The sequence below is a fragment of the Sinocyclocheilus anshuiensis genome, unplaced genomic scaffold (assembly GCF_001515605.1).
Source record: "Sinocyclocheilus anshuiensis isolate Anshui unplaced genomic scaffold, SAMN03320099.WGS_v1.1 scaffold590, whole genome shotgun sequence".
Lineage (NCBI taxonomy): Eukaryota > Metazoa > Chordata > Actinopteri > Cypriniformes > Cyprinidae > Sinocyclocheilus > Sinocyclocheilus anshuiensis.
Genome location: NW_015544192.1, coordinates 1,683,133 through 1,697,948, shown reverse-complemented (window position 1 = coordinate 1,697,948; position 14,816 = coordinate 1,683,133). Strand labels below are relative to the sequence as shown.

The following is a 14,816-nucleotide window of genomic DNA, read 5'->3' as shown; positions in this document are numbered from 1 at the left end:
GTGTGTATTCACTCGATACCTTACACAAATCATATTAAAATAGGATGACGTTGAGAGCAGCATTTTGTCATTTTTGTTACTTAATGTTAACACAGAAATGTTTGTGAGACATACTAGACGGCATCATTTTATTTGATTTATGATCTAACTTGTAACTCTGTAGGCAGCTTGAGCAGAACCATCAGAAAGAGGAAGCAGTAAAGCAGTACTGCCTTCAGATCCAGGAGACCAAACTAAAGCACAGAAAGACTCGGTATGACTTACTGTTTTTAACAGTGAAGGGAAATAGTTTAATAGTTGTTGTCTCTTTAGATATTAGAAATAGACATGAGATGCTGTGTCATTTCTTAGAATTGCATTCCATGTATCGCCAGAACATTTATTGAAATGTCCACATTCAAACTGAAATGCCAAAACCTACTAGTTCAGCAGCACAAGCCATTACTGATGGTATCAGGAATAACTGACAATTCTAAAATATGAGAACATATTTTATTGCTAAGAGAGACTTCTTTTGAAATTCTAACGCATTTTAACTAATCTAATTAAATTTTAGGATGAGGTTTGAGAGTCAGCTTCAGCAATTAATGGAGCAGCATAAAAACCTGTCCAATGTCTTTGTAAGTGGCCTATGAGAATGGATATTAAACTAAAAGCAACTGAGCTTTCTTTATTTGTAACTGTAAAATAAAAACGGCTTTGTTCATTATAGAACAATAGCATTTGATAATAGCTTTTATGTCTTATGTTTTTTTTGTTTTTTTTCTTCAGACTCCACAAAGACTTCCAGCAGAAATACAGTCTGCAGAGTACACCACTGAGCATCTGCTGAAGGCTGGTACGTTTATTATTAATTTTGTTCCATTGCTTAGTTTTTATGGTCCTCTCCAATATGACCAGTGTGTAGTTGTGTGCTTAGTGTGAAATTTGATGCGTTCTGGATTCATTGAGACTTAGAAGTCTAATTAGTCCAGTCATTTTTCCAAAATGACTTATTTGGCCAGTCAACAAGGCAGACACTGAATTCGGAATAGCATATTAGCATTACTACTCTGCTGAATAAAGTTATGGCAGACATATTAAGTGTAATACGCTATTCTGAATTTAGCCAATTTTAAAACATTCTAAGGCTAGAGTACTTGCAATGATGGGATTGCACAGGAATGTAACCTCATACCCAAGTGTTTATGGACCTAGAACTGAGCTCGTAACATTGGACTGACAGCCCTTAAACAAGAGACCAACATCATCCTCAGAGTAATCTGATACTTTCCTGTGTGTTTGTGTCCATCCCTACAGAACAACAGAAGCTGGAGCAGTTGACCAAGCTTCTGGATGGGTTAAGCTACACCCAGAATGCAGAGATGCGCATGGACACTTGTGAAAATGCATCATGAATATCTCAAACAGATTTAGCAAACTTGAGCTGAGTATCTAATTCCTTCCAACAAATATGAATATTACAAAGAAGCGGCGTATAGCCTATATTCTTTTCCATTCTGTTCCATTGTTCTAATTTAACTTGTTACCAACTGTATTGTCAACAAATACTTGTGAACAAATACTGTTAATAAAATCATCCTGTACCTAGAATATAAGTTTCTAAACCATTTATTTAGAATTTATAAGACACAATAAAAAAAGTCTAAATTCCCCAAAATTTGCATTAATAAAAATGTACTGATGACACTCTATCAAAGTTTAATTCCATCATACTTCTAGATCAGATATTCCTCATTAGATCAGCTTCCAGTTTCCATAAATCAGTCCTATGACACATCCAGCAGGGCACTCTGGGAAATCTTTGGTGTTCAGTAATACCGTTCTGTCTTAAATTTTGCATTGACAAAATGCAGGCTAAAGCCCAGTCCTGAGAATTTCTTAATCAACCTAATATTTTACAGTTTCTCCCGACAACACAGTTCATGCAGGAATGTATATGTGTAGTATGTCTGAAACCATTATACTGCAAGTTCTGATTGCCAATGAAATAAAATTAATTCAAACTCTACCCCTCACATCACTTTCTCAGCTTTCAATCAACTTTCTTGATAGCACATTGTTGATAGAGGAGAAAAATTAATGAACAGGCCTCCTTTCATTTTCAGACATCCCATACATACTTTCCAGTCATCTCTTGACAGTTTCAGGTTCCATAGTTTCTGTGTTCTTTGCCTTCAAAAGTACAAGCGTTGTCTACCAACCATCTCTGGTTTCCTTTATGCCTGTGATCCATTGGCACGGTCACCACCAAAGCATAATTTCAGCATTGATATGTCCTGGGGCGTTTGTGTGGTGTACTTTAAAGAGGGTGCGTTTTGGTGCCTTCAGAGTAGCATATCTCAGCTTCTGCCCAGACATGTTAATTTCCTTTGGAAGTTGGAAATTGTGTACACTTGTACATACACATCATATATAACTATAAGGTCAGGAAGAAAAAGGAAAAGCTGAGAAAATCCTCTTGAAGTTTGAACCCTCCTTTGGCCTCATTTGTGTTTCTATGTTTTGCAGGGATGGTGTGTGATTACTGTTATGAGGTATGCCCTAATGCCTTATAAGGGCAAAGTGAATCATCTGTGGGCTCAGATTGGCACAGAGCAAGGAATATTCATCCTGCTGCAGCAAGAATCCTCATATTTGAGGTTGAGCTATTTTCGTGGTCTGTTTATATGAGATCCATGTATCATGTAGATTACTAGTCATTTAGTAGACGCTTTTATGTGAAGCGACTTACTTGCTTCTCTTTGTCTGTTCACAGGAGTATTGGGGATGTTTGGTACAATATTTTTTGTATGGTTTCAGGTTCTCTTTACAGTTCTCTGTGAGGAACATTGGCCGCCTTCATCCATATTTTGTTATCCCAGGTTATTCCCCATCTGTTGAAGTAGAGTGACAGATATGTGAGTGAAACATCCTACTATTCTCTCATCCATCAACCCACAAATTGTACAGGAGATTCTGTGATAGTCTATTCATGTATTTCTAACATAAATTAAAACAAACAGATTGGAGGCTACAAAGAAACTGATACTTAAATGTCATGGCATATAAAGAACGTAAAGTCAAATAATAAACGTAAAAGGAAAAATATAATTTGTCCATAAATATACTTGGACATTAAATGCTAAATGAAATGCTTTGCTCAGAATTGATATGCTTCATTTATAAGATATAAAGGTAACACATTATAATAAGGTTAATTAATTAACATTAGTTAACTATTTTAGTTAACATGAACTAAGCATGAACAATACTTCTACATCATTTATTAATCTTAGTTAGTGTTAACTTCAACATTTACTAATGCATTATTAAAATCAAAAGTTGGGCTTGTTAACATTAATGCACTGTGAATTAACTTGAACTAACAATGAACAACTGTATCTTCATTAACTAACAGATTAATAGATACTGTAATGTATTCTTCATTGTTTGTTCATGTTAGTTAATACATTAACTAATGTAACCTTATTGTAAAGTGTTACCAATATAAGCAGAAATAAGATATAAGTTCACTAAAAATATTGTACAAGGATCTCATGTGATTGATCTAATCAGACTTTGCTCTGCCTTCTCTACACTTCCCTGGTCCAAGCAACACTCTTCTCGGTTACGATAAAGTACCTCGAAACGACTGTAGACCTTCTTTTCTTTGCGCATACTCTCTATTCTCTTCAGCAGATTGTCCCTCTCCTGTAGATTTACTGTAGTTCGGCTGACCCCGCTCCGGTTTTGAAATTGGAAGGATGAATTGGAAACAACTTCTTCCTTGCCCCCTTCGCCTTTGCCAGACTCTTCATTCTGCTTTCTATTCTTGTGGCTATTTGCTGAGATTTGCTCTAGGATCACCTTGGTATCATCCCTGAGGTTGCTGCTGAATATCACATTTGATGTAGAGGACTGATAGCGTGTTGGAGTCGGTTTAGCATTGGGTTTGTTGTTCTCTACTGTGGTTGAAGATGATATGGATTCAGATGGTTTCTCTTTGTCTGAGGGCTCCTCTTGCACCTCAGGGACTGTTTTCATTGACTTGTCCTCTTGAGAGTTGGAGACTCCTGAGTGCTTCCTTTCTCCCTTTGGCCCAAGGAAACCCTTTAATCTCTGTGTTTGTTTCTTGAGGAAATCAAGGGCCTTTGTATCTTTGCCATCAGAGTTCCCAAGGTTTAGGGAGCTCAGGCTTTCTTTGGACTCTGCACGGGTGGTACCCGATGAGCTGAAGCTGCGAGACTTCTTAAGCTCACTCTTTTCAGCATCTGTTGCGTCCGTAAGAATCTCCTCACCGCATGAGATACGACGATGAGAAGATTGAGAGGCTTTAAATGGTTTTAAGAACTTGGCTGAAGAAAAAGGCCGAAGTGACTTAGTTGGTTCCTTAGCGGGCTCTTTCTTTGATGCATCAGCTGTGCTCTCTGTTTTGCTGTTCGTGAGCGGCCTGTCCACAGAGACTTCAGATGGTTTTGTTGCAATCACCAGGCGCTGTGGTACAGGATCTGTTAGCGTAACTGATGGCTCTTGTGTCTTTACAGTGGACAACTCTGAAGTAACAAGCACATTTGGAACTTTGTTTGCTGTATCAGAGAGGTCTGGCTTTTTCATGTCTGCTTCTCGACTTTTAGTACCCAAATCTAACTCTAATTTTGAGCTCTTTCTCTTTTCTTCCAAATTTTTGAAGTACTGAAGTCTGCTTGCTGGATCATTCATGCTTAGGGAAGAAGTTGTTTGCTGAGATCTCGAAGGCTCTGTTGGCTGTGTAATTTTGTTTTCCTCAGGTACAGTGTTGTCAGGTTTCTCAGGTTGCTCTTTTTCTTTGATGGGCTTTTCTTTGGCGTCTCTGATCATAGTCAGATCTCCTGTTAATGCATTTTTAACATCTTTTTCATCTGCTTTTTTATGCTTATTCCAGTCAAACGGCTCTCTTGACAACGATCTCCTCTTTTCCAGAATTGCTGCCACAATAGATGAGTATCGAATAGGCTCACTCTCATCTTTTTCCTCCTGTAACTCCCCACCAGACTTGGCTTGCGAGGAGCTGTGTTGCTCCAGCTTTGAGGAGCTGAAGATTAAAGAACACCTTAGTCTTGAGCTCCTTTGCAGCATTGGGTTAATTCGAGATCGGAACGACTCATGCTTGGTAATGCTGATTTCCCTTGGTTCCCTCGGTTCTGGCTCCTTCTCATTGTCTGTTGAAGATGCTAGTGATGAAGCTGAAATGGCTGGTTTTAATGTGTCAGTACTTGTGGGACCTAGGTCAGAGCTAATATCTCTCACTTGATTCCTATCTTGTATGATGGGTTTACCAAAGCATGGCCGCAAATCAAGGTTTGGCTTAGTTGGGATATTCAGACGCTCTCTTAAATGAAGGCCTGGTCCCTCTGAGCTATAAAGTCTGCTGTCAGGTTGTTGATGTGGCTCATCAAAAGCATCTGGACCCATTGGCTGATGCAGGCCCTCCTCTCCTGCATCTTCATAAGTGCTGAGATAAGAGTAGATTCTCCAGCTCCGCAATCCCTGCTTCACACTGGGGTCCTGGGACTGCCGTACCTGCTCTCCAGTGGAGAACAACTGCTTGTGGTCTGGAGGATGTGTCTGAGTCGGCGAACTCTGACAGGCATATGCATGGCCCGCAGCAGGCCTCTGGTGGGTTTGAGGACCGTATCGTCCCCCTCCTGAGTTGTAATGTTTTTCTGAATCACTTTTGAGGTCGTCAGAGGATAAAACATTCAGATTTCCTGGTGCTTCAAGTTCAGGAGGATATGCAGGATCAGAGTGTTGATCTGTCTGGTACATGCCGTAGTTAAGGCGGTCATAGTGCCCACGCTCAGAATCCGGTCCCATGCCCTCACTATAGTATTGTTGTTCTCGCTGGTAATGCGATTCCATCTCCTCCAAGTTGTTCATTACACGCTGTTTCATGTACTGACGGGAGGAGGCGTAGGTCTCACGGGTGCCTTCGGCGTAGCTATGCCTCTTAAAGGCATTCATTTCCAGCTGCCTGGAGGCTAACATTGAGCGTCCTGGATCCAAGAATGACTGCTGCATCCTGAACTGCTGTGTTGCATATTTGGTGACCTGCATAGGACCTGCACTTGGTTCAAGTGTATGGCGGAACGGGTCATCCCTCCGAAAAGTTGGTATGGTGTCAAGACGATCCCCAAATGGGTAACCAGTAAGTTCAGGCTGGCGAGGATATCCTCTGGGATTCCTTAGTGACTGAGTCCTTTTTAAGCCAAACTGGTTGCCAAGGTAACTACTTGTACTGTCTTGTGGCATGGGTACAAGGGCATTTTCAATAACAAGAGGCTGAGACTGAGCAAACAAGATACGAAACTCTTCATCAAATGTGGCAACTAGTTCTCCAAGGAACAAATGGGCAATGCAGCGGTGGATCTTCTCAAAAGACCACATAAAGCTGGAGAAAGAGAGAAAGAAATATGTTCAGTGTCATCTGTGTCACATTCAAGTGGGCATGCATTAGAGATTAATTCTTATGTCACTGAGCTCACCTATAGTTTCCACTAATCACTGCTCTGCAGTCTGTCAGAAGAAAACGGTCCATCACTTGACCTTTAAATGATTTTCCTGTGCGGCAGAAATAGGTAATGCCTGCCACTGTCCGTACCCGCATCATCTGTAACCAGTGAAGTCACCATTAAGCCTGCGTTTTCTTAAAATTCAAATTAAAACTTGGGTTAGTTGAGGCAAATTTAACTTACATGGATCATATCCAGGTTAACTTTACAGCTTGCCACCATGTTAACAAAATGATGGGCATTTTGTTCATCCAGCAGAATGTAGACAGGCACATGACGTACTGCAGCATCCAAAAGATCGGCAAATATATCAACATCTGTGAAAATATCCATTACCACTGCAATTACCTGTTAGAAAGAGGAAATAAACATGAAAATAGCAATACGGATTGACCTCAAGCTGTGCGTCAGAGTTGACAATTAAAACTAGTTGAGTTACAATGTACTTTAATTATACACTTTTGTAAGAAAGAAAAAACAACTGAAGATTAGATGATGAACCAACTGATGCTGACTAAAAATCTGATTTTACATGACATGCAATTATGACACAAAAATGATCAGTAATTTTTGTTTATGTTGCAGTAACCAATATCACAGTGGTCTTGACTTGGACTTTGTATTATCATGATCAGTATGGATGTACAGTAGCCTCACTTACATGTTTTCATTTACTGAAGCCATTGCAGAAATGCCCTATTCCCAGCCAGCTACGATTAATTTATTTCATGAGCAATAACAGGGGGGCTTACTGACATTAAAGGGGTCCTATTATGCTTTTTCACTTTTTCAGCTTTAGTTAACAGGAACTATTCGAGCCGTTCATGCCAGACTGGGGAGAGAGGTGTTGTAATAATGTAAAATATTAGAAAAATAATGTGTTTTTCGAACAACCTAGTATGAGAGCCTGTTCTAGTACACCCCCAAAACAAAATCAAGACTTTGTAAAAGCATAATAGGACCCCTTTAAATGAGTAGTATTTGGCTGGTCATAGTCTTAATTTCATGCAAGTGTAAATCATTTTAAACATATTTTTAGGTAAAATGTTTTTCCTGAGGAAAATGATTACTGAGTGGACCTTTCATATTCTTGATTCCAGCCTGATGTCATTTATAAATATGAAAGCACTAACCTGATGAGCATTTTTGATGAGTTGCCGGGCCTGCTCCTTAATGCTGGGCCGCTCAGGGTCAGCAGGGTTTACCAACATTGTGACCTCTGTGGGCCCCACAAAACTATGTTGCTGCAGAGGCCAGCCAAGGTCTAGTCCTGGTGCATCCAAGTCAGAATGCAGTGGCCAGTAGGTGTCAGAAGACGCATCCTGATCTATTTCTCGATATGGCAGTTCTGGTACATTTCCAGCACTCTGTGGTGATTGCACAGTGCTTTTAATATGCTCAATCTCTGACCTTGATAAAAAGTCAACTACATTAGCACTTTGTAAAAAGTTGTAATAGCCCTCAACGTCCTCCTCCACCAGGGCATCAATAGCCATGCGATACTCTTCTCTGTAATGCGGACGCAAGTAATTGGGATCCAGGGGGTTGTCGCCCAATGAAGAACTCTGTGAGCGGTGGGCCATGGTGGAGCAGGGAAAACAACCTGAGAAACAATTTTTTTCAATAAATAAGCATGTAAAATAATCTAAACAGCATATGTAAACTAAAATTTAGTTAATAATTTTTTTTCCATTATTTTTATTAATAATAATTCTTCCAGAAAGTGTTTACATTTTCAGCACAAACATGATTGTTGTAAGTTTTTTTTTGTTTGTTTGTTTTTGTAAGAACTAGAAAAAACTGCTTTTTAATACCATGGATACAATAACAAATATAAAATAGCACACTGTATTTTGGACAATAGTTGTTTTTGTTTTGTTTTTGTTTCCATACAAGAGGATCCAGGAAGCACAAATACTGCATGTTAAGCCAATGTTTTAAATTTGCATATTATATGTTGCATAACCCAGATGTTAAATCACCAATCAGGCAACAAGTGTAGTATGAAATATTATTGTAACCCAAATAATGTACTACTGCATGCTATTATTATAGTTCGACCCGCTGAAAAACTAGCTGTTTGAGTCATTGTGTACATATGAAATTCCTATCTGTTCTGTGATCTTCCAGATAATGACCCCTTAGAAAGGTTAGGCCCCACTATGAAGGTTTTAGAAGGTTGTGGGCTCTTGTGTACATTTGTTTGTATTTTAGACATCGCCATGGAAACAGTGTCAGCCTGTTGGCGAGTGATTCATTGTGGGCAAGAGGGGAAGCGAAAAGACATAAACCGAAAGGGAAAAACTCAACAAACATGTGACTGAATCAAAGAAGGGAGTGTGTTGCTGATGTACTTGTGAAAGAGACTCAATGAGTTAACTATGCACGTTAGCAAGAGACTTTGAGCGGGTCGTAAATAAACTAAGACATGTGGCTGATTCATAACATGTCAATTACATAATGTAAATTCCCATTTGTACAAGAGATTCTTAAACATTCACTAACAGACGCGTTATCGGATTATCTCTCTCTCTCTATATATATATATCGGGCGTTTCCTCCGAGTAGGCAAGGGAGGAGTGTCTCCTCAAAATATCGGATGAGAAAAAAAATCATAGTACAAAAATAAAACAAAGCCAGTATTACAAAATATAAGATTACAAAGTGTATAAATCACTCGTTTTCTAAAGAAACATTGTCCAACAGCGACACCAGCAGGTAAAGTTACAGCAGGAGTCCACGTCTCTCTCGCCTCCCCTGAGCCCACTGACAATTTTAACAGACCTCCTAAAGCGTGCGGTGGGTTTGGTGGGGGGAATGAATGGGGGGAAATCACGCGAGAGGAGGCAATGCCTCCTATGACTGGTTATGTTCGGCTGTTACTGGTTCATGCTACAGGCCTGCGCGCTCCAGGGAGGTTATAATCCGCACCCACCGGCTCCCGCGATGCATTAACTCTTTGTTCACCCGCTGTCCGCTTAGAATAATTTTCTTCCTGACCGTTACCGCTAAATTTAGATTTGGTTTCCAGAATCTCACATTTAAATTTCCGCTACTGAAAGAGAGAGATAGGCTAACAAATAAAAGTGTGGTCTGCACAAAATTGTATTTGTTATTTTATTCGTCTTGTCAAAGACACGAAGTTCGTTTAACATCTTGCTGTCAACACAGTAGGAAAAAAGTGCAGCAGAGAAAATAAAAATGTAGGTTTTACAAAAATTGCATTTCATTTCTTATTTTTATTAATCTTGTCAAAATACAAAATTCGTTTAACATTTTCCTGTTAACACAGTAAGAAAAGAGTCGCAGAGAAAAATAAATAAATACAACATCTGTCATTTAAAATTGTAGGCTAAGCAAAATATGAACAAAACCGAGTTTAACGTCCTTCAAGGACAGCGCATCCACACTTTGCTCTGCCATCCTTATTTTGCTCTGTCACTCATCGACAACATGCCTGTTCTGTCTGATGGCCGTATATTTACCACCGGTTAGCCTGCTCTGAGGACCGTTATGCACATGCTGCGCAGACAGACCCCGCAAAAAAATACATAATGCGAAAGCACTGGTCCGTGCGTGCAGCGCGTGCATAACAGTCCTGAGCGCAGGCTGTACCGGTGGTCGATAAGAGTGAGTAGGCTAAAGCGCAGATAAAGGACGTCGGTAACGAGATATTGTTAGACCGCCCGCTCCCGTTCAAATTACACCAGAGTTACCGACCGCTACCGCGTTTTATTCTGAAATTTAATCCCGCGTCGCAAGAAATCTGGTCGGGTCCCGCGGTAATGCAGACCTCTAGTTCATGTGATAAATTCCGTCTCTTGTGTTCATGTGCGCATTAGCGAATCAGTCTGAATGAACAATATAATGGTGTTAATGGGAAGACTAATTTAAGAAAGTAAACAACTCATACATTTAAATATAACCACTTTAAGTCAAGTCAAAATAAGACTTAAAAGGGGTTATATGATGCTGCTAAAAAGAACACACCGCGGCCTTGAGTGAGCGGAGGCCGGAGGCCTAGAGTGAGCCACGGCCTAGAGTATGCGGAGGCCAGCTTGAGTGAGCAGACGCGGGCTGGCTTGAGAACGGCGCGGCCGGCGGATTTCGACGAAGGAGTGTCCGGCGGGCTTGCGGCAACCACATGTATCGTGACGTAGACATGTGGGGGCGTGTTAGAACGAGCCATTTTAGGTAGGCGTGGTTGACTCTTAACTTTTATAAAGAATATCTCTTTGGATTTGAGACTTTAGTCTTTGCAACTTTACAGATCTTCTTGCTTGTAACACTCCAAAGAGAAAGGAAAAATTGAAATCGCATCATATGACCCCTTTAAAATGGCCTGAAAACATGATCTGTGTGAGTTTTTAGTGAGAAATTAGCTTGCTGAAATTTAAAGTAAATATCTTTGTCTGTGACCAATCTGAGCTTTGATGACTGATGAACCGAATAATTCAAAAATAGTTAAACGTTAACTATTAAAAAGAATAGCTGAACATAAGTTCACAAATAAAATCTATTGTTTAAATTACTGCCTTGAGTTATTATTTTGGAATAAATGTAAAATGCTTAAAAACTCTTAACTTGATGAGATTAATACTTAGCTTTAATAAACAGATTATTGATTACATTGTTAATGTAAAAATATTTTTAAAAAAAATATTTTCCTGACAGTGTAAGTGTTTATTGTAATGTTTATTTAACAAAAAAAATGGGACTGGGACTTGAATTTACATTTGATAAAAAAAATTTAAAAAACGTTTGCCTCCATTTCAGTATACCACCGCACACCACTGATTGATAGATAGATAGATATACAATCCGATAACATTTCTGTTAGCGAATGTTTAAGAATATTTGCATCTATTCGTAACTAGTCTTGATTATGATCAGTTTTTTTCATCTAATCTGAAGTCTGCGCTGTCAGCATGTTTTCTTGTGAGAGTTGACACCCAGACCAGTAAATCACGTTGGAGTGGATTCAACAAAGAATACCAGACAATGCACTGCTTCACTGTTAATGTCTGTTTATTAAGACCTAACTTTATTTAAGCCTTTAATCTTTATCAAAAACTATTACTACAATGACTGACTGATAATAATAATTCAAGCTTATTTGTATTGGTCTCGCAAATGGATGGAAAAATGTGAAAAAAACTAAGAGACATGTTATGAAATTACATTAAGCCAGAGTGGAGAAACTTTATACACTGTAAAATCTAATTAGTTGGGCTTACTTAAAAAAAAGCATGCAAACCGATTGCCTTGAAAAAACTAAGTAAAGTGAAATAGGAATAGTATGTTGTACTGACAGATGCTTAGTTAGTATAGTTTACTTACACGAGAGTTCTAGTAACAAAAAAGAACTGTAGGGGGTACTTGATGCTTTCATTTAGGTTTACTCATGACTTAGTATAGCTACTCACTGTCTCCCAGAGTGCATTGCGGCATGAATAAATTAAAAGCAACCTATTTATTACTTTTTTTCTCTTTAAACAATTTACTCTGATTTCATATTGCATTGCTGCATTATAAGGAAGATAATTATAGTAACATAAACAAAGTTCCAAGTGCCTAACCAAAGGGAACGCTAATCACTAACTATAATGGTGAGTAAAAAAACAACAACACACATTTTAGGAAAATCAACATCAATTGAATATGAAGTCAGCTTATGTGATGTTCTCTCAAATATTTCAGTTGTATTGAAAATTCAACATTCATGATGACTGGGAAATGAGTGAATGCAACTAGTGAAAGATGACTGCAGACATGGAGGAAATGAGTGAAAAGTCTATTAAGACTCATTTTCTTTTCTTCTTCGTGTGTTGTTATGTTGCACATTAGCAACATATTAGAGCACTGCTGCCTCTCACTGCTTTATTAATGTCATTGGTTCCTTTGTGGCTACTTTAATATTTTAAGTGTCACTCAAAACAGTAAGTAAATTGTTTTATTTGCCTTGAAAGTAGCTGTAACGTAATAAAACCTAGTAAGTATAACAACTAAGTAAAGATTACAAATTAAATCTAAGTAAGGTAAACTATTGGATTTTACAGTGTACCTGCAGGTCTACACTGCAAGTGCCAATAGTTATATAAATCAGTTTTACTTTTTGAGAAGATATGTATTTATACACGTCTGCACAGACATTGCTCATGTACATACATTATTTTTAAATTGAAGAACAAGAACATAACTAGAAAAGACCTAGGCAGAAAATGCTTTACATTCCTGGGATAACCTTAACAACAGGCAGTGAGACTGACATAAAATAGGCACTGTTTCAGTAGCTTACTTTTTGCAATAGTCTTAATTAATTTCAGCAAACAGAAAGTTTTTTGCATAACCAAATTCATTTTTTTGAAATGAACCCTTGACTCTTTTATGAATATTTGGCTAAGTGTGAAATTGCATTATATTTACAGCTGCAACAAATTGTATGTTATATTCATAGGCAGAATGAAGGATAATTCAGAAATACTGAATTTATATAAACATCTATATTTGAACACTGACTTTATTTTTTATGTCATGTTGGGTATTTTGCTGACATTAGTTTTTTTATTTATTTATTGGCATCGCCTGTTGTTATATAGGCCTATTTAACTTAGCATACTCATTTCCTCCATTTTTACATTTAGATTCATTTTGCCATCACCTAATCCTCACTTGCATTCATCTTTTGGAAATACTAAACATTTAATAACACTTACATGTACACTTTGCCAATCTCAATGTATCTATTTTCCATATTGTATATAATGTTGTTATACCTAAATTCAATTAAACTTTAGCTATTAAAATGACTGACAAAATAGAGTAGAATTTAAAAAAAAAAAACATTTTCAGGCCATAATATGGAAATAATTATAGGTTTATTGGTATCAGCCATAATATTGGTGCTTTCTTCATCCTGACATGCTGTACATAATCACCCTGCAACATCACATTTTTCTCAATTCATATCCAACACTAATGTGACACTGAATATTCTGTTCAGGGGCAAACGTTTGTCGATATAAAGACCACCAACAGGTTTGAGATATTTTTTTATCTCGGGCCTACATGGTAATCATGCTAGATTTACTCCAATTTCTGCCACTGATCAATTACAAACAACACCCTCTTTGCAACCCCCCCAGCCCCCCCACCCCTTTAGTTATATAATTCTCAGTTGTTTTAATGTTTACTTCAAAAGTCTTTCAAACTGGCTGCTATAGTATGTAGAGTCCGAATCTCTATCAGATTAAAGTGCAAGCAACGTTTAAGAATAAAAATAGCTTTCAGCTCTCTCGTAGAGAGTTTCTGCACTGTCAACGTTCATCTGCTCGTTCACACTTTGTGACTGGTCTTTTTGAAAGTTGAGACTCCTGCGCTCGTTCTTACCTTTACGTTTGTTGTTACTTGCAGTCGCCGGTAAAGAAACTTTTTTCCGTTCCGAAAAAGTCGGTTATTTTCACCCCCTGTTCAGCGAACGCATCCGCGGTACATTCCTGGTGTCGGTGAAACCCCACCCAAAGCTATTCAGCTTCAAGGCGAAAACCAGCCCTGGCGAAACCTGTTCGCGTTCGGCCGAGTCCTGCCCGCCCGAACGTCTCAGCCCCGCTAAGATAACAGCACTCGGTTCGTGATGAACGTTGAACGACTCAACCCTTTGAATTTCACTTGTGAAACTCCTCCCAACCATCGCCGGCATCACCGCCCACCTACAGGAGACAATTGCTACAAAAACTGACAACGATAAAGCCGAATACACTGCAGAGAAAGAAGAAGGCTTTTACAGCAGGGCATAGCCGGCAAATCATGTACAAATTTGCTCCGTGGAGTTCCACGAACGCACTCCATATCCCAGCTCACCCTTCTCTTCCTCTTTCCACTGCGAGCAGACAGACAGATGGTGGATTGTTAGGACAAAGGCGCACCCAGGTCATGATCACACTGTTGAGTTTTTTGTATGTACAGATGGTATAGAAGATAAATTATTCATTAATAGTTAATGTTTTAAAACTCTCTATTTCTATAGAATAACGTGTCTCTAAAGACCACATCAAAACAAGTGGTTGTGCACATATGTGTAAACAACAACTTTACCAACTAGAGCCATCTTAAAATCAAATTAAAAGTTATTCATATTATGTTTTGGCACTCAACCTTCCTCAGTGAATTATTCAAAATAATATAAAAAAATCAAAAATTAAACTTATGTAGCCTATATATTAAAGAAATGACCTTCTCAGAGTGTAAAGTTCACCCATTTGAAAGGGCCCACATATCAACATTTCA

The 14,816-nt window shown here is 38.5% G+C and overlaps 1 protein-coding gene across 1 annotated transcript; it reads right to left on the bottom strand.

Moving 5' to 3' along the window:
* Positions 1-762: 762 nt before the first annotated feature.
* Positions 763-14,340, bottom strand: LOC107696542 (protein FAM83H-like). The gene is made up of 6 exons (XM_016496931.1): positions 13,920-14,340; positions 7,664-8,133; positions 6,714-6,878; positions 6,504-6,628; positions 3,625-6,409; positions 763-2,876 (listed from the first exon to the last, which is right to left on the bottom strand). Exons 2-6 carry the CDS (start codon positions 8,111-8,113, stop codon positions 2,856-2,858), a joined length of 3,546 nt encoding a protein of 1,181 aa, XP_016352417.1. The 5' UTR covers positions 8,114-8,133; positions 13,920-14,340; the 3' UTR covers positions 763-2,855.
* Between the last annotated feature and the right edge of the window lie 476 nt (positions 14,341-14,816).